This window comes from Paroedura picta, chromosome 10, assembly GCF_049243985.1.
Source record: "Paroedura picta isolate Pp20150507F chromosome 10, Ppicta_v3.0, whole genome shotgun sequence".
Lineage (NCBI taxonomy): Eukaryota > Metazoa > Chordata > Lepidosauria > Squamata > Gekkonidae > Paroedura > Paroedura picta.
The window spans coordinates 50,292,340-50,313,272 of NC_135378.1; the positions used below are offsets into that span (position 1 = coordinate 50,292,340).

The 20,933-nt window shown below is 40.4% G+C and overlaps 1 protein-coding gene across 4 annotated transcripts in view; it reads left to right on the forward strand.

Moving 5' to 3' along the window:
- The window catches only part of FBXW7 (F-box and WD repeat domain containing 7), a 145,581-nt gene that overhangs the window by 18,074 nt on the left and 106,574 nt on the right, over nt 1-20,933 (forward strand). The window contains exon 2 of one of the 4 annotated variants that reach the window (XM_077300087.1): nt 6,552-6,657. The exons of 1 other annotated variant lie outside the window; for it this stretch is intronic. Coding sequence is in view for 2 of the 3 variants with exons in the window: in XM_077300090.1 (XP_077156205.1) it covers nt 8,198-8,353 (156 nt within the window). In the remaining variant the exon portion in view is untranslated. Of the gene's footprint in view, nt 1-6,551; nt 6,658-8,137; nt 8,354-20,933 lie in introns of those variants that run through there. 2 more of the 4 variants (XM_077300090.1, XM_077300085.1) reach the window with 2 other exon arrangements.

Below are 20,933 nucleotides of genomic sequence, written 5' to 3' on the forward strand. Positions count from 1 at the left end.
TTGGCCCCAGATCATCTTCGTCGCTCTCCTCTGTACCCTTTCAATTTTATCTACGTCCTTCTTGAAGTGAGGCCTCCAGAACTGCACACAGTAATCCAGGTGTGGTCTGACCAGTGCCGTATACAATGGGAACTATGACATCTTGTGATTTTGATGTGATGCCTCTGTTGATACAGCCCAAAATGGCATTTGCCTTTTTTACCGCTGCATCACACTGCCTGCTCATGTTTAGTTTACAATCCACAAGTACCCCAAGGTCTCGTTCACACACAGTGTTACCTAGAAGCGTTTCCCCCATCCAGTAGGCATGCTTTTCATTTTTCTGACCCAGATGCAGAACTTTACACTTATCTTTATTAAATTGCATCTTGTTCTCATTTGCCCATTTTTCCATTGTGTTCAGATCTCGTTGAACTCTGTCTCTATCTTCCGGAGTATTTGCCAGTCCTCCCAATTTGGTGTCATCTGCAAACTTGATGAGTAGTCCCTCCACCCCCTCATCTAGATCATTAATAAATATGTTAAAAAGTACCAGGCCAAACACTGAGCCCTGAGGTACCCCGCTACTCACTTCTCTCCAGTCTGATGAAACACCATTGACAACAACTCTTTGAGTGCGGTTCTCTAACCAATTGCCTATCCACCTAACTATCTGAAAATCCAGATTGCAGTCCTTCAACTTATCCATCAGAACATCATGGGGAACCTTGTCAAAAGCTTTACTAAAATCCAAGTAAACGACATCAACCGAATTTCCCCGATCCAGCAAACCTGTTACTTGGTCAAAAAAGGAAACTAGGTTGGTCTGGCAGGACCTGTTGGAGACAAATCCATGCTGACTTCCTTGGATCACCAAATTGTCCTCCAGATGTTTGCAGCTGTTTCTGTTGGCTGCAGAGGAGAGGACATGCAGTAATGGGTTTAAACTTCAAGTACAACGATATAGGCTAGATATCAGGAAATATCTGCTCCATTATCTTCCCCACAACAGAGGTCAGACTCACTGGTCTGTAGTTACCCGGGTCATCCTTCCTCCCTTTTTTGAAGATCGGAATAACGTTTGCTCTCTTCCAGTCCTCCGGGACATCTCCAGTCCTTAAAGAGGTTTCGAAGATGATGGACAAGGGCTGTGCAAGTTCTCTGGAAAGTTCTTTGAGTATTCTCGGGTGCATTTCATCCGGACCAGGGGATTTGAACTCATCCAGTGCAGCTAAATGCCTCTTGACAACCTCTCTTATCCATGTTAACCTGCCACCCAGACACTATCCTTTGGCTACGGCCATCTCTAGATGTGCCTAAACACTTTGACCTGTGGGCAAAAACAGATGTAAAATAGGCACTAAGCCTTTCTGCTTTCTCTGCATCTTCCGTTAGAGTTTGTCCATCCGCACCCAACAGTGGGCCTATTGCCTCCGTTACTTTACATTTGCTCCTCACATAACTGAAAAATCGTTTCTTGTTACAATGGGCTTCCCTGGCCAATCTTACCTCACTATCAGCTTTGGCCTTGTAATGAATGTAATGGATGGGTTTATAGCCTTAACAGACTTCCACTTTCAGTTGGTTGTTGATCCAAATTCAACAGGTCAGATAACGTTTTTCTCCCTTGCCACCCTTTTAACTTATAAAATTGGATGTATATCCTTGATAAGTACAAATAGACAATAATCATTTGTGGTTTTGATTTCCCACGTTCTTTCTTCATGTTGTGATTTGCTGTAATTAATTTCCATTGGGTTGAAGGCTCCGTTATTAGACAGTCAAGCCTGTGCTTTCCAGCATCTGTTGTCATATGACTTTATTGTCATTTTTCTGTGCAGTCCCACATGGGTCTGTACAGGCCACCTGCCAGACCACCTGCCCCTCCCAATCAGTGTTGTTGGGGCCATTTCCTGCTCATGGAGTTATGAAGATAACTCTACAGAAGATAACTCTACAGAAAAGCACTATGTCTTTTGTGCCTTGGGGAAAACCACAATATAGCAATATTTAAAATCTGCCAGAAGTTTACCATGAAAGTTCATGAGGACCATGCCTCTTGCCTTTAGATGGCCTTTTGGGACAAGGCTTTATCCACCTTTGTTAACTTGGAAGTTAAACATCTGCCCTAGTAGAACAAATCTGTCTTTTCAGCCCTCAAACTAGTTGTTGACCGCATGTCTCATTCTCCATTGGAGATTTCAGTCCAATTGGATTTCAATCATAGATGTTCTGGGATACCAGAACAGGCTCCAACTAGGTCCTTATCAGAATGATCACCAAAGAAACACAGATCAGAATCTAAAACAAGAGCCAACGGTTAGTATCAACAGATCCAACTCACTTGAAATTGCTTCAGGGACCTTCCTAGAGAGACTGAAAGAGGCAGTAGTGCAACCCTTCTTGAAAAAGCAAGAGCTGAATCCCACTGACCTGGCCAGTTATTGGCCAATTTCACACTTAGTGTTCTTGGGCAAGGTGATTGGACAAGCAGTGGCAACTTCTGGTAAGCCAATCAGTCTGGATATTGGAGGCTTCTTCAATGTACTAAACTCAGAGTGATGCTAGGTATTCTTTGATCATATAGATAACTCTGGGGTAGAATCAGTACATGCACAGCCTTTAGTTCTTATGCTTCAGGATAATGTGAGTTTCTTAAGCTATTCACAGTTATTTAAAACCTTTATGCTGAGAGGCAGTGTTTTCCAAACACTCCCCCACATGAGCACACGTTGAAAAAACTGTTGATCATAGCCTGGCAAGTCTCCTTAGAAATATATTACTGCAGTTTTCTTTCTAGCCATTCTTGTGTCGACTTCCAGAAGTGTGTTTTAAGATTCTGGGGTCATGTAAATGAACTAGACTTGAAAGAGTTTTTGTAGAGTAGATTAAGACAATTTTCAGATTAAGGTTTGTGTGTGCAGATGGTAAGGATACCATTGAAAAGTGTCCAGAAACTTGAGGAAGAATAATTATGTATTATGGATTCTGGTGGGTAGCTGTGTTGGTCTGAAGAAGCAGAAGAAATTATGAAATTTGGTGTGCAGAGATACTTCTCCAGACATTGAGGAAGTGTGTGCCTATGAAAAGTTTCCTTGAAACTTTCCTTGAATAAACTTCGTTGTTTTTAAAGTGAACTCAGTGTCCCATCATGTCAGCAAGGGATGAATGAAAACTTTTTGAGCCCTTTCTTTGCACTAACGTTTTGATTTTGTACAAAATGCAGGGAGAATTTGCATGACATTGTCACCTGTCTTTCACTTTCCACTTACAGGGATTTTTTGTTTCCAATTCTTCATAAATACTCCAATTCTGGGGTACTCTCTTCTCTCACTTCTAGATTTATCAAAATTAAGACTAGGGATGGTGCTTTCCATTTGTTTTCTCTTGATTGTCAGGAAAGGTAGAAGCTGAAATCACAGCGCTGTCCATAGAACTATTTCTACAAAGATCTCTTGTTCCAAAGTTGCACAGGAGGTGCACCTGGCCTCAACCAGGTTCAGGGTCTTTTTAGCCCTGGCCCTGACCTGGTGGAATGAGCTCCCATAAGAGCTGAGGGTGCTGACAGAGCTGTCACAGTTCTACAGTGCCTGCAAGATGCAGCTCTTCCACCATACATTTGGTTGAGGCCAGGCAGGGGAAGATCTTTGGTCCCTCCTCTGAATGCCCTGAACATGTAGGTCCGGAGGAGTGTCTCCTGAGGCTTGTAGGTGGTGGGTAGAGGAGTGGGCCAGTGTTGGTCCATGCTGGATGGGTGTGTTGGGAGGGGATTTAGTAAAATTTTATGCTGCCAGGGAATTGTTGTTTTATTTGTGTTTTACTGGAATTTTATTGTAAACTGCCATGAGGCAGCCTGGTCAGGGAGTGGTGGTTAAGAAACCAAATAATTATTAAATAAATGCCGAGAATGTCAAGAGGAAAAATTATAATCTTTCCTAGACCATTATAGCTCTGTTAGTGGGAATGAGAGTTTAAATATATAATCCTTCACCTGCAATCTGAAAAGGTAGAGCCCAGTAAATGTCACACTGATGCATTCTCCTGATCATGTGCTTTCTAATCATAGGCTTACTGTCTCAGAAGACTGTTTTCATTGCTTGGAAGACACCACTTCTTAAACTGTACACTGTTTAAAAGCTAGCAGGGTCTGTACTTCTAAAAATAGCAGCATTGGAATTTGGTGCTGCATTATGGCTGGCAAAATGGTTTGCAGTCATTTGTTTCACTCTGCAGCATTTCCAGCATTTAATCTTTATTATGACTTCCTTCAACTACTATATCCATAATTTGTGACGTTTGCATTATGGGATATAAGTTGGCCTTTTGCCACTGATTTTCTCCAATCTCAATCCCCTTTTAATATCGTTTTAATGATAACTTCTGTAGCTAGAAAAGAATGCCATCAATGTTTATGGGTATTTAAGTTTTCTGTCTTCCAGTTTTAACATCTATACAGTTGAATTAGTTAATTATCGTGTACCGTATTTGCCGGCATATAAGACGACTGGGTGTACAAGACGACCCCCCAACATTTCCACTCAAAATATAGTTTGTTACATTACATTACAGTACTATGGGCAGCTATGTCTATCCCAACTGAAGTGCACCCGGCGTATAGGACGACCCCCCCCACTTGGAGGCATGTTTTTTCAGGGGGAAAAAGTAGTCTTATACGCCAGCAAATACTGTAATTAACTTTTTAAATTTAAGGGACAATTGAATTCTGTGGCTGATTTATAGGTATCAGGTGCTTTTGTGATGGTAGTCACTGGCCCCTCTTTTTGGGGCTCTCCTGAGTCCTGGAGGGGAATTGGTGGAAATTGTTGCAAACTTCTGTATAACCACTGGCAATCTTTAAAAAACAAGGAAAACAACAGAAAAAAGCACTGATATTATATCATTATGAAATAGCGCTGCATTTTCAGTGTAATGAGACAACTGACTTTGTGAGCTTCTTATGAAAAGGAATGCTATTTTCTACATCTTAAATACCTGCAAGAGTAATACCTGTAGTTACTTTAATAGCAATAATTTTGTAATGTGCTGGCGAAGTATGTTATGTATGGCAAGGATTTAGTGAAGTAGAAATGAACAATCTCTTGTTCTGTAGCATTACATTATTTGCACACAAATAGCAGTTGCATAAACAGATATTTCACTAATTTGATCAGCATTTTAAAAATGTAGAATAGACTATTTTAACTGTTTGGATCAAATAGGCTAAATATACACATGGCTAAATAAGTTTATTGCAATCAGGTAATGTTTTGTATTTTGTGGAAGAGATTTTCTTGAAATATTTAATGCAGGATTAGTTTGTATATTTGTCAATAAAGTCTGATTTGAATTTTGTGGGGACAAATACCTACCCAAACCGTCACTATGTTTACTTTCCTGGATTATTGCCCTGTGCATGGTTTGTCACTGGCTCCGTCTTTATGCATCCTGAGAATCAATAGTACATTAAGGAAACTGATTCGGAGGGGGGGGGAGTACATAAATAATGAATAACAACCTTTACTGCTAGTGTTTCATTCCTGTTAAGGGCAATACAGATTTCACTGAATTATCTGCATTTTGTATCAAATATAACACTTAATTATTAACCCATAAATACTAATTATAAACAAGAGCTGTGTCCTGGATACACTAATAGGCAGTTTGATATAATCAAAGGACAAATAAAGCTTAAATTAGAACAGTTATTCACAAATGAGAGTATTGTTTAGTGTTCCCAGCTTCCTTGAACAATGGGAACTTCTAGATCAGTTTTCTTTGGGAAGAGTCATTCAAGATATTGAAATATCTTGAACAGGTAGGAAACAAGTCTGTGCATAAAGAGAGAGCAGTAATCTGAAAACAGCATCTGTCCCTGAAATCTTAATGGTATAGTGCCTCTGGCATTCTGAATTCCAAAAAATTAAACCCTAGGACTCTGAACTCTAAAAACTTAGAACCATGTATTATTCTTTTCTGGCCAAATAGACTTTTCCTTTCAATCTCTGCCTTCTTGACAAATATGGTGTTGGAGCAATAAAAAAAGGAATCCAACCACTTGCATGATGAACCATTAAAGGCCATTAAGGAAACACTGGCTGTTCACTATATGCTAGCTATACAACCGAAGAAGAGGTTTGTTTGTTTGTTTTTTGGTTTGGCATAATATACAGCATGATTATAATAGTTTTTATTAACATTCTGCAAACTGAGATCCAGAGGAGGGTGAAGGGTGGAGCAGGGAGAGAAGTCTCACTTGGTTGTATGAGCTGTTTCATCTTGCGATGTAATTGCTTCAGAAGACACTGGGATGTTATAAGGGTAAGGGTGAGCACTGCACGTTAATTCTGTGTATTAATTTTTTTATTAGCTTCCTGCGATTTTTTTTCTATCCTGCAATATCGGTAGCAAGCAGACACCAGCAGTAAGACTTATTTATGAGCTGAAAAATGTGACTGAGCAAGACAACAGCTGATTTTTAGAAGTTGGCTCTTTTAGGCCCTCTGTGTAATTTCACCTGATATTACTTTACATTTTCCTTGTAATGTTCTCTCCCCCCCCCACCCCATGAATAGCTGTGTAGAATCAGCACAGGAAGAGCAAAGTCCTTGGCAATACCAGCTCAATTGCATCTGCAGATGAGGATTTAAAATTCTATGCAGCAGACAGTACCTCCAGCAGGCAAGTAAAAGGTTACTGCATTATTTGCTTGTTTGCATGCAGTCTTTCTCTACAAAAGGCTTTTTATTCAATTGGCATTGGTTGCTTGCATTTAAATATTACTAGGAAATGATTTAATATAAATGTGAATATCAAAAGGGCAGAGCAAGGTTGAAGGAAGAGGCAGAGCAGGCTCAGTGTAGCTGTGTACCACGGCTAGGAGAGGGGGGGAGGAGACAGAGGAAATACAGCTTTTTGATGCATAGTGAAAACAAGAAGTTTTGCTTCAACATTTATGCTTAAGCTGCTGTCATGGCACTTGCTTTCTCTTAACCCTTTGATGAAACTTAGTCAGTAGACAACTGGTGATAATTCTATCAGGGTAAGAGACAATTATTTCAAGGCAGATTACCCTGTAATCAGGCTGAGCATCTATGCTAATATGAACTCTTTTGCTTTGGATGTTCTAGTGCATGGCTGCAATGAGTAATGCACAGCCTTTAATAACTGAGGGACCAGCATGTCATCTTCTAATACCTACTTATTGCACTTTATGCTGCTTGGGAGACATCTGAATGTTTTGTTTTGCTTTTAAATTGATAATCAGAAAAACAGAAACCTGACCACATTACTGAAGAAATCTTAGTTTTAGTATAAAAATACCATTGCTTCCACAGACACTGAAAACAGATAATTTTATTTACTTTCATGTTTACTCCATCTTTCTCTCAGTCTCAGATTGAATGAAAAGAGTTGAAGGACTTTCGTTTCTAAATTAGTTTTTCTTTGCGTTTTAAATTCATGTTTTGTTTGCCATTGCTTTGGCTTGGTCTCTGTTTTGTTGGAACGCGTTTTCCCTTGTTATTGTGCAAGGGGACATGAGTTGTGATGATACTACAACACCCCCCTAAGGATTTTAAACATCTAAGGCAGCTTCCTTTTTTGTTTTTAAGTGTTGTGCTGAGGTGAGGGGTACATCCATATTTCTGTAGAAAATTTCAAATTTAAGCTATACCCCCCCCCCCCCCATATCTTAACTGTAATTGGCAGGTTACCCAGGCAGTTTACTTTAGATAATTAAAGGTTCAGCAGCTTTGGTCAGGTTCCACCGGGAAGCTGTTCTCTGATACAGTCAGCAATGCAGCAACAGTCCTCCTTCACATACTGAACAGATCTTGAATTGAATGGTGAAGAGAACACAAAGAGGTGTGGCTCTTTTCTGTTGGCTGTTGGAAGACTCTGCCTTCAGAGCGGGGAACAGGTTGGATAGGGGATATCCTACCAAACCTGAACTACTACAACAGGACAAAGTATAGACTCTTAGAAAACAGTGGAGAGCATCAGTATGGCTTGCCTTTTGAGAGTATAGCCAAATGGATGCACTTTGAAACTGTAAGCTTTGCTTGGCAATAGCAGCTGGTATTGGCTTTGGAGGAACACCATTGTTTTATTTTTATCAGTGTCAATTTTTGCCAGGGAGCTGCAGAATGAGGCAATCGGCCAATTTTGATTGTGTGTGGGCCAGTACCAGTGCTTATTTCTTAAGGAATATACTCATCCAATGAGCAAGTCAATGTGTGGTTGTGGCTGCAGCATTATTTCTTCTCTAATGAAGAGGCTGGGCCGTTCGACCTGCTGCTCCGATCTTCTATCTTGCAGCCATACGTCAGACCAATTGCAGAGACTATCCATCGAATGTCCCAGTCAGCCAAAAAAGGTAACTATACAAATTTATTTAAATTTAAAATATTTCCTTTAAAGTAGATACAATATGAACTTTAAGAAGACACAGTTTCTTACGTTTTTAGGATTTTTGACCTTGCAGCAGCTCTCCAATATCCTCTTACCATCATCAGGTTGTGTAGCAATAGAAATGTGCTGCAGTAATTGATTTTGTAATAGGATCAGGTGATTTACTGGCTGCACTGACAACCACTTGCTTGCTCTGAATTGTGGAACAGTCTAATGGATGTTTGTGACTGCAGCCTGGAGTTGCTCTGGAAGTGCTCGAGGTTTAGAAATGATGCAGAATTTCTTATTTGCACTAAGCTGTTTAACTTGTTCAGTCCAGTTATGGTACTAAATAAAGCAGCTACATTACCACTAGAATTCTGGTGGCATCCTTTAGATTAACAGTTCCTTCCTAAGTAGAGTTACTCTTGTCTGACCCCAGTGACCTCAGTGGGTTAAAAAGGATGAAAATAGGATGTCATATGTAGAATTTAAAGCATCTTTTTTGAAAAAAAATATTTATTATAATTAGTACCTTTTAAAGGAACTCAACAGCAAACATAGCTGTTGTCTTTATATCTGTAAAATTGATCTAGAATATCTTTTTACAGTTTAATACTTTAATAGGTTCTATTGGTAGGAGTAAGCTGTTAAACTTTGTGACTACTGATTGATACTGCAATTTCACATGCAGTTATCAAAATAAAAATAAGGAACAGTATTGGTAAAATGGAACGAAGCACAAGTGTTAAATGTAGAACTAGTAGAGAATGAGGTGGAATCCAAACTGCTACTCAGGCTTATGCGAAGTCTTGGAGATGTCCAGTGGAATTTTATACTACTTTTCTTTTAAATAGAAGATCCCCAGGCCATATCACAACTGTTTCTGAAAGGTTCTTTGGCTGTAAAAGTGGTGTGTGGCACGATGAGCTTCTGGATAACACAAAATAAAATTAAAAAAATAGTTAGGTGTGTGGCACTCATTCAGTGGTTATGATCTAGGGCCTAGCCACACTTTGCCAAGTATTAACTGCTTCATTCATTGTACGGTGTTGTTCAGTTCCCTGGTATAGAATAACTTTGGCTAGTTTTCCGCAACAGAAATCTCTTTCTGAATGCGGATTGAATTTGTGTTGTATGTATGTAATATTTATAACCTTCTGGTAGTTGCCAATTCTCTATTAGTTGATTAGACGGCCAAGCATTCTGTTGGAAGAGCATTTTAGAACTATGTGCATGGAATTATGTCTTCTGATAGCATAAGATAGAAATTGACATGAAAGCTGTGAACAGAAAGTGTCAAGATCCTGCACGCGCAGATCAGGATTTCCATGTATATTTACTGCTACAACAATTCCTTGTGTTCTGTTATTTGGTTTTTCCTAAGTTAGCCTGAATATTGCATGTGTTTCCTTAGCATACATTAGAGATTGGTCTACAAAGAGTGGCTGAGGTTAGGCTAACCAGCCAGCTTCCATTGCAAAGGGGAAGTTATTCATGTCACTTGCATTTTTATGTGAGGAGAGTTGTTTTGGTTGGCATGCCTCAATTTAAGAGCTCCTTTGTCATACAATTTCAACCTTATACAACTTTAAGAAGAACTGTAAATTCTGCTTACCAGAGCTGGTTTAGAGTAAAAATCACTTCAACTTCACACTGATTATCAAATTAAAATAGTTCTGCTGTTTACTGGAACCACATTTCTTAAAGTAGAGAAGTACTGAGAAACTTTTGTCTGAGTGCAATTTGGTGGATAAAGGGGGGAAAGCACAGCTAGTACTAGTGGACTCCCCCTCCCCTCTGTACTAGTTTCCTTTTGCTTTGACTCGGATTTACTTTGAATGAGGTAACACACATTTTGAACTTCTGAGAACCTTAACTTTCACTCAACGGTACAGTAAGCGAACAGATCAAGGCTTACTGAAATCATGTAGAGAAAGTGAATGAGATTGCCAAGAGCCTCTCAAACCTTATGTATATGTTATAAAAAACAGGATTCCTTTCATGCAGGCAAGCCTAAGGGGTTTCATAGTGGATTGAATGTGTGTAGTCTGTGGGGGACACACTACCGAAATCACACTTCTTTCTGTCCTGATTGCATCCAGGTAGCTTTCAGTCTGTTACCAGAGCAGTTGTTTACATGTATTTGATATTAAGAAGTGCACTATACTGAAAAAGCTCCAAAAACAGTTTCCTCATTTTCAAAACCTATCAAGGTTCTCTTCGCTTCAGTTGCTGGAGGTTGCAGTTGATAATATGATGATCATCTTGCTTTCCAAGTTTCCAAAAGTACAAAGATGAAACAAAACAAAAAACTCTGAACAACACAAATTGGAGGTAGCACCAACAGGTTATAGCATGAGAGAACTAGGATGTTTCAAGTTTAGAGCAGCAGGTAAGGAGGAACAGAAACAAAATGTTAGAGGAGCGCTAATGAGCTACCGTAAATACTCGTGTATAAGCCAAGTTTTTCAGCACAGTATTCACATTGAAAAAGTCCTCCTCGGCTTATACACGGGTATATACGGTAATTTCTGCTCCCAGTCAGTCAATCGTTACATTGCTTCTGCAAACCTGGTGCAAGCTGAAGCTTGCTTGCTCTGGCTGCTTGTAGGACAGCAATGATTTGAGTGAGGGACTCTGATCTTTTTTTTTTCTTTTGCCTTTACTTCTTCCAAACTATTCTTTTGGTTTCTGTGGGTGGGGTGAGGTGGGTTTTGGGGGTGCTTTGGGATTTACTGTTTCTCCTAATGTTTATTTCTTTTTTCTGAGGGATAGCATTGTTTGCCTTTTCTTCTTGGGGTTGTGTTTCTTTTAAAAGTTGATTTTTACAGTTCCTTCTTTCAGTGTTGAGTTTTACAGTTCTTTATTTCAGTCTTTTGTTCTGGGGGGGCACTGTAGCTGTAGTTAGAGTAGTCCATTCTCCCAGCTTGGTAGCTGTTGTACTTGTTGTAGGAGGTTGCCAACTTCGGGTACTGTTGTTCTGCTCTGGTTTGCTGGCCCTCTTTTGCACTGACAGAGCTAGTTTACTGTTTTTCTTTGAAATAAATATTCAAAAACATTTATCCTATTGGTGCCTCAATTAATGTAAATTTACCAGTAACTGCTGCATTTCCCCACCCTCGGCTTATATGCGAGTCAATACGTTTGCCAGATTTTGTGGTAAAATTAGGTGCCTTGGCTCATATCCGGGTCAGTTTATATGTGATATACGGTAATTAGCAACTGTTGTTACTGTGTTGTATTCTGAAATTTCAGGCTATGCATTTGTGGTGATGCAAGGCTCCTCTGATGACATTTTGCCATTATTTTAATTGATATTTGTGCTTTGTCACTTACTACTACTTTGAGTCACATATCAGAAAGTGAAATTCATCAGGAAAGGACTAAATACCTCTTTCAATTCTCTGTTACAAATCAGAACTCCATGTACTCATCAGACCCCACTGAACCATGTGCATGCTTGTGTACAGTAACATGTTAAATAGAACAAAAAGCATGGAACAGGGAAATGCCCAAATCTTGTTAATGAACTTCAGCCACTTGCCTTTTTTTGTGTTAAGTTCCTTTTTAAAAGAAAAGAACATGCTGTAGTGTGTTAGCACTAGCATCCTTGAGCACTGAAAAACACATTGGTTTATTTGCTACCTTTGTAGTGTGTTGACTGAACTTCAACCCTGAAAAAGACACGCAAATATGAGGTAAGTCGGCTCTTTTCAAATGGCGATTTTTTAATTGAGCCACATCTCGCCACCCTGAGGGGTGGCTGTGAGATCTGTAGGATGTCCGTGTACTTGGCTTCTATCCACCATTTTTTCTAACTTTTAGCTGTTTTTCTCTAATTCCCCAGTGGTGCTTGTACTTTAGTACCCTTTTCCCTACCTGATTCTCTTTCCTGTCTTTCATTAATGCTATACTAAGTTGAGTTCCTGGCAATACCTTAATGTATACAAAAACCTATCCCATCTGGATATCATATTTCACCCAGAACCTCTTGCCATTCTTTACAATATGTTGTCATTGCAGATGTTGTCTGGGAGAACAACTTACAGTTAGATGTTGTAAGTTGTAAGCTAATGCATCAAGCAAATGGCTGAATGGGATGGGCTGAAAGCAACTTCATCTGTGACAACCTGTAATTTTGTATGCTAGCTGAAGGATGCAAGATGGGTCACAAGTTCAGGTTGTTTGCCACAAATTGCTACAAAGAACAACATTGACTTCTCTGGCAGTTCCCAGTTTTCAAATATAATAAGAAGATCATGCTGCCAAATCAATGTATGACAAAAGACACAAATGCTGCAGAATTACTGAAAATGAAATGAATTGCTAACTATCTCATTCAGTATACGAAAATGGTCTCTGTGTGGTGGGGACTTTGTTACTCTGATATCAGAATAGGACACAAGCTACAAATGGATCTGTTTAGCTATCAGTCAATATATCAGAAATGGGGGACAAGTCAGAGGAGGTAGGTGTGGAAAGTGTATTTCTTGTCACCTCTTTAAGAAGAGTACATGAACACATGACACTGCCTTGGTCTATCAAGTTTTACTCAGACTTGCAGTAGCTCTCCAGGTATTTCACATCACTTATTGCCTGGTCCTTTTGACTGGAGATGCTGGGGGTTGAACTTGGTACCCATTCCAAGAAAATGCTCTCCCACCTCCCCCTACATCTTTGTTCTTTTTCCGAATTGTGACTCTGAGCACCACATTGTTCTTGTCTTCTGGTTCAATTACTATTATGTTTCCCCGAAAATAAGACATACCCATAAAATAAGCCATAGCAGGATTTCTAAGTGTTTGCACAATATACGCCATAGAAGTAAAGCTGTGGCTGCCGTTTTACTCAGCACTGTGGGTCTCTCTCCCCCAGGACCAACCAGCAACAGTCTGTGGTAGGGTTGCAGCTGCTTCGGTGTCCACAGATGTCCAAGGCGACCAGCACTGTGGCATGGAAGGGAGGGGTGGAGCCAGCACCAGTGCGCCAGCTGGCACCTTGACCCTCCACGCCACGGTGCTGGCTGCCCCAGTCTCTCACCCCCCACAAACACTAGTAAAGCTGCTGCTCCCCAGCACTGACCAGCAACAGTCTGGGGGTCTCTCTCACCCCACACAAACACCTTTGATGATGGCATCGATTTTTCTAAATACCAATTAGACACCCTCTGAAAATAAGCCATAGTGTATCTTCTTGAGGAAAAATAAATATAAGACAGTGTCTTATTTTCGGGGAAACACAGTATCTGCCAAAGCATGATATTAAAATCTTGTTGCGTTGTCTCATGGTCATTTAATATGCCTTTTTAGGACCTCCTCTGCTACCAAAGCATGTTTTTCTAGACCAGGGGTAGTCAAACTGCGGCCCTCCAGATGTCCATGGACTACAATACCCAGGAGCCACCTGCCAGCGAATGCTGGCAGGGGGCTCCTGGGAATTGTAGTCCATGGACATCTGGAGGGCCGCAGTTTGACTACCCCTGGTCTAGACAATTAGGGGTGGCAAGCATTGTTTAAGTGACAGATCAGATTTTACTTACACTGTAGTCTTGAAAATACTGTCTTCAGGATAAACCTTAATAAAGCTTAATAGTTCTGAGCAGGATTGTGAGTAGACCTGCTTAGGGTGGCACTGTTAGTCACCTACTATTCCCACTCCCTCTTTCGGCACCCTAATGGGTGACCGTGAGAGCTGTCAAACTGCATTTAGTGTTTCAACATTGCTTTTGATTACCAATTATCTGTTTAGCATGATACCAAGTATAGTGGGTGGGAGCAATAACAGTCTCTATAACATCATAGTGATGACATTTTGTTCAGGTTGTGAATAGAATAAGATAAAATGTTCAAAGTTTAGGAAGAAAGTGGTAGCTGTATTTGAATATCTGATTCTGAACAGCCTATAATTAATTTATAATCGAAATATTATATTTTATATTGTTTTTGTTCTCAGGTATTTATAACTCGTCTCACTAGTCCAGGTCTTGAAAGGGCTTAAAGCACAAAATTAATGTTACAAACTAAGCTTTAAACAAGTAAAAATGAAAACCCACAAAGACAACTGTGTGGGAAATACTTAAGGGACGATCGCATATAGGTGAGAGACTGAACAGCGCTTTGGCCATTGGTAAGGGGCAGGCTCTGCTTTGTATTTCTGGGATCCTTGATTTAGACTCTTGCTATGAAAATATGGAAGCCATCAATATTGCTAGAATGAAAATAAAACTGTTTTGGAAATTGTCACAAAGCTTGTCTGTTGGCTGTAGAAGTTTTGTGTTAATGACTGAGATTTCTGGGGGGGGGGTTGGACTACTTTCATCTCTCTCCTTTAGAAAGTTTAAATCTCATCACATTAATAAATTAAATTGGTGGCATTTATGATAGCGTTCTGTTCTTTTCGTGAAGAGAGACCAATTTACCTTGAAACAGTAAGTAATATAGTTAATTCTGTGAAGCATCTATTATTGCTGTTTCAGCTGTTACTAAATATAAGAATGATATACTGTACGAAAGAACATTTATTCCTGGGCAATCTTTTTCAAAGCTGTGTAGCAATAATATATTTCCTATTTATGAACTTCCTCATTTATGTTCAATATATCCAGCTGCTTCATTTTACTTTTCTAGCTAATTAAATTCATTCAGTGACTTAAATTCTGAAGTGCTACTGGTCAGTAAATTATAGAAAACTATCATGATGGAAATAAATAGTGACCAAAATGATAAAACTTTAGTTGTCTTTCTTGAGCAATATCTTATAGTAGTAGTCAACCTGTGGTCCTCCAAATGTTCATGGACTACAATTCCCTTGAGCACCTCCAGCAAATGCTGGCAGGGGCTCATGGAAATTGTAGTCCATGGACATCTGGAGAACCACAGGTTGACCACTCCTGTCTTATACAGTTCAAGAAAAACACACATAAAATAGGTGCTTAAGATGGGTATATGGAAGACCTGATGTGAATGCTATACTGATCCTGTTGTGGCCAAATTAAATCAATGTAATTTATTGGCTTCTTTTGATACATTGAGACAAACTTTGCCAACTATTACATGTTAGGTGGGCTGTGGGTTGCCAGGAAGGGCTAATTGGAGTCAAGATGCATAAATAGATGAGTGATATGTATAGCTAAAATTGGATTAAAACATTTGGCAAAACTTGTGAACAGTAGCAAGTTAGCATATACAGATAATAAAAGAGAACAGATACAGGAACTGAATGACTTAGCATGTGTTGTGAGATAAGAATCTGATAACTCTGTTAGGTCTAACTGATATCGAATTCTTATCAAACTACTCAGGCTAAGTCTCTCAGTTCTTGCATGTATTTAACTACCTATTAATATTATCTTTATGCTAATTTGCTGTTTTTACAGGTTTTTCCGTTTTAACCCACTCATAGCTGAACTTATCACTCAGTTACTTATTTAATGTATTATATTTATATACTGCCCTCCCCTAAGTCTCAGGATGGTTTACATAAAACAGGGAACAATACAGATAACTCAGTAGTTGTAACAATAATAATATAGTGGTAACAATAGACGATTTAATGTTCTACTGTTCTACTATTCTACTGTTCTACTCTATTATATTAACTATTGCATATTGATGGCCCTGTGGGTTGGATGAATCAGTGAATCCCATAGGAGGGAGGCTCTAGAGGCCAATGGGAAGTAATCGGTTCAGGTTGACCTCAACCAAATGCCTGGCGGACAATCTCTCTTTTGCAGGCCCTATGAAACTGTTTACGTTCCATTAGGGCCCTGGTATCCTCTGGGAATTCTTTCCACCAGGTGGGGCCAGGATGGAGAAAGCTCTGGCCCTGGTTGATAATGCTGCTGCAAGAGGTTATTTAGACCCTTTGTATATATTGTTCCTGTTTGTTCGAATGGTTCTGGTTTGCTGGAATGGCTGCTGATGTGCTTTTGGACTTAAGCAGTTTTTTTCATCCTGCTGGGTAAAGGCAGGCTAGGAAAATCTTTATACACAGAAAGCTTACAGATGGCTATGGGATCACACTGACTGAATTGAAATTCAAGTTCATACTGTATTCTGATGTAATATTCATAATCTTTTGAAGATGATTGGCAGAAGGTAAAGCATATCACAGACAAAAACACCATGTGCATGTTACCAGTGTAAAGCAAGTGAAGTGGTAATGCCTGTCATTACTACTAGCATGTTAACTGCTTATTTTTCTATATCTAGTTCTGTAGGCACTGCCATGATTTAAATTATTTTGACTTTCCTTATCTAGTTATGTCTGTCCAGGTTCCTATACATGTTTTGCCATGTAATTAATCTTTAAACGCTGATATCACTAGTGTAAGGCAAGAATCTTGCTTCTTAGCACAATTAATAGGGGATGGCTGTAATGACAGCACACATCATTGCCTTAAAGTGGCTAACCTCCTTTTCTACGAACTAGTCACAGAGGGTTGCAGTGGGGGAAGAATTGTCAGCCCCCTTTGTACTCCCTTATGGGGTACTACAAGGGGCAGTACTCTCCCCCACACTCTTTAACTCTTTAATATGCGCCCTCTGGCCCAGCTGGTTTGGAATTATGAGCTGGAATGTCACCAGTATGCGGATGACACACAGTTCTTCTCCTGATGGACAGCTGGCCAGATCTCCCCCTCAGATACATTTGCCAGTTGTTTGGAAGCAGTGGCTGAATGGCTCAGGCAGAGTCGTCTGAAACTCAGCCCCTCCAAGACAGAGGTCCTGTGGCTGGGCAGAAGTGGACAGGACCAGGGAGCATGCCTCCCCTACCTGGATGGGGTGCAACTTACATCTGAACCAATGGCCAGGAATTTTGGGGTGATTTTTTAGGCTTCTTTAACTATGGAGGCTCAGGTCATGAAGGTAGTCCAAATGGTGTTCTTACACCTGCGCCAAATATGGCTACCAGCGCCCTACATTTCTGCGGAACAGTTGGCCACAGTGATCCATGCAACTGTCACTTCCAGGTAAGACTTCTGTAACTCACTCTACACAGGTCTACCCTTGTCCCTGACCCAGAAACAGCAACTGGTACAGAATGTATTGGCACGGGTCCTCACTAGGTCATCTTGGAGGACCCATGTCCAGCTGCTGCTGAGACAGCTGCATTGGTTACTGGTTTGCTTCCCGATCAAGTTCAAGGTATTGTTTTTGACCTTTAAGGCTGTATGTGTCCTGGGTACTACCTATCTGCGGGACCGCTTATCTCCTTATGTCCCCTGTGGGGCACTCTGCTATGCAGAGTATGAATCTGTTGACAGTCCCATTACCCTGGGAAGCATGCCTGGCCTTGACCAGAGCCAGGGCTTTTTCAGTCTTGGCTCCTGGTGGAATGAACTCCCGGACGAGCTAAAGGTCCTGCTGGAGCTCTCTGGGTTCCGCAGGGCCTGTAAGATGGAGCTCTTCTGCCAGGCTTTTGGTTGAGGCTGGGCTAAATACCAGGCTATGAGAACAGGTCCGTTCCCCATCCTTGTACAATCTGGACACCCCCAGGGTCAACCATCATCCCTGGATTTACAGCTTCTTAGTTGTAACTGGGAACAGATGAGCTGAGGAATGAGGGCCAATTAGAGTAGTAATTTCAGCATCTTGTTTTATTCTTGTAGTATTTCTATTTTGTATTGTATCTACTGTTTTGTATTCTATCTAGTATTGTCAGCAAGAGGGCATAGCTTGCCATTTTATGGTTTTAATGATTTTATCATTCTGTGAAGTGCTACGAGCTGGCCAGTCTGGGAGTGGTGGCATACAAAACCAATAAATAAATAGTCATTGTGTTGGCGCAGTTGTCATTGCACTGTAACTTGAACACTTTTTTTCAGGGAGTTGAGAGTTGTTGCACAAAAAAATGACTCCTTTTGGTTAGTGTTTTATGCTTGATGTGTGTTATTATTATTATTATTAATTTATTAGATTTATATCTTGCCATTCATAGCAAACTATCTCATGGCGGGTTACAAGGTAAAACCCCTTATAAAAACATACAATATACCGATTAAAATCCCCATTAAATCCCAGCGGCAAAACTATCATCTCCCACCCCCACCCCCAGTATGTAGCGGCTACCTCTCGGTGCACCAAGCAGACTATTCCTGCCAACAGCGATAATCTAGCATGGTGGTAGTGTCTTCCAGGGGGTCCAGTGTCTAGAGAAGCATACCATATAAATTGCTACTATTGAATATAATTCCTCTTTCCCCCTCACTAGCATGAACATCTGGTGGTCAAATAGGCTGATTCCTCACAGATGGCGTAATGTCGGGCTGCTGCTGGAGTTTCCGCTGGAAGGAGGTGGTCTGGAGTTTCATACTGCCACGTGCAGTACCATCCTGCCAACGTTTCCCCCATGCGGCCTGGAGCACTGCAGCCACACAAAGGTGCTGGGTGGTTATACATCAGGAGGGCCCGGCACTGAACACGGATTGTCTACCAACACATGGCCATGTGTCGGCAGAGGCCCTGTTGGCAGCCTGGCTGTCTACCCAGAATGCAAAGTCCACACACTCTAAAGTAGTATTTCTTTTGTCTGTCCTGAACCTAATGCTGATCCACTTCATTGAATGGCCATATTCTTGTTTTCTGAGTTCTAGTATTTGGGGAGAGGGAGAAAACTCTGTCACATCTTTCCACCCCATGTATAATTTTATAAATCTCTGTCATGCTTCCACTGTAGTTGTTTCTTTTCTAAACTGAAAAGACAGATTCTTCCACCTTTCTTCATAGGGAAACCCTTAACTCCTTAATCATCTTGGTTGTCCTCTGTAGTTTTTTGGCTCTGTGATAGAATAATAGAAACATAGAGTTGGAAGGGGCCACACTGGCCATCTAGTCCAACCCCCTGCTCAACGCAGATTCAGCCCAAAGCATCCTAAACTAAAGCATCCAAGAAAAGTGTGTATCCAACCTTTGATTGAAGACTGCCAGTGAGGGAGAGCTCACCACCTCCTTAGGCAGCCTTAGGCAACTACTCTGACTGTGAATTTTTTCCCTGATATCTAGTCTATATCATTGTACTTGTAGTTTAAACCCATTACTGCACGTCCTTTCCTCTGCAGCCAATGGAAACAGCATCCTGCCCTTCTCTCAGGGGTAGTCAACTTGTGGTCCTCCAGATGTTCATGGACTACAATTCCCATGAGCCCCTGCCAGCAAACACTCATGGGAATTGTAGTCCATGGACATCTGGAGGACCACAGGTTGACTACCACTGCTCTGTGACAACCTTTCAAATACTTAAAGAGAGCTGTCATGTCCTCCCTCAACCTCTATTTCTCCAGGCTGAACATTCCCAAGTCCCTCAACCTATCTTCATAGGGCTTGGTCCCTTGACCCTAGATCATCCTCGTCACTCTCCTCTGTACCCTTTCTATTTTATCCACGTCCTTCTTGAAGTGAGGCCTCCAGAGTACTCCAGGTGTGGTCTGACCAGTGCCATATACAATGGGACTATGACATCTTGTGATCTTGATGTGATGCCCCTGTTGATACAGCCCAAAATGGCACTCGCCTTTTTTACTGCTGCATCACACTGCCTGCTCATGATATCCTTTTTGAGATGCGTTCAGCCAGAATACACAGTATTTTCAATGAGATTGTGCCATAGATCTTTACAGGGGCATTATATTGGCTGTTTTCCCCCCCTTTCCTGATAATCCTTAACAAGGATGGGCATGATCTGCATGATGAGCCAAAACTTGCACCAAACTCTTGTTGGAACAGACTTAAGTAAAGTTTGCTGTGCATGTTGTCTCTCAAGAAATCTCCTTATTTTCCCTAGTTCCTGGAGTCTGTCTGGGAGTCCTCTGTTATTCTTTTAATCATAGCTTCTGTGTAAGGATCACTTTACTACTGCTAATTTGAACAGACTGTAGCTTGCATAAGGACCTCTGTAAGCTTTGGGTAATCCTGGGAACGTCCTCATGTTTATGTGATGTTAGGAGAATAAGTTTATAGGGAGGCTACTAATTGAAAGGTAGCATTCATAGTAAATTTTAACAAGCAATACAAGAGTTCATTATTTTGTGTAAAATAGTAAGAAATATTGTTCATACCACATATTCTTGTTTTCTGAAATTTATGATAATCTTTCCTTTTAGTAGAACTAACTGAGTCTAGTGGCTTCTTTAAGACCAGCAAAGTTTAGATGTGTGCATGCACATAAAAGCTTATATCTGGAATTAAACTTTTCAGTCTTAAAGGTGTCACTGGGCTCAAATTTTGTTCTGTTGCTTCAGACAAATATAACTCCCTATCTGAATCTTTCCTTCTAGTAGTAAATCAGAAACATTTGGTGTGTTCATATGAACTATAAGAATTCCTGATATAGTTTAATAACATGCTGCTAAGCAAATTTCCCCTCTGTAATCCTTTTCAATTTTGTGGTGGTGCAGTTGTTATATTCAACTGCTTTTTTATATAATTTAAAAACTTCATATCTGAGGTAAGGGAAAAGCTCTGTACTGCTTCCTAAGTAAACATATAAGAAAATATAAGCACCTCCATGTTAGTGATTTGCTATGGTAACTAAATCTAGCATCAGTTGAGCTTTCCATTTCATTT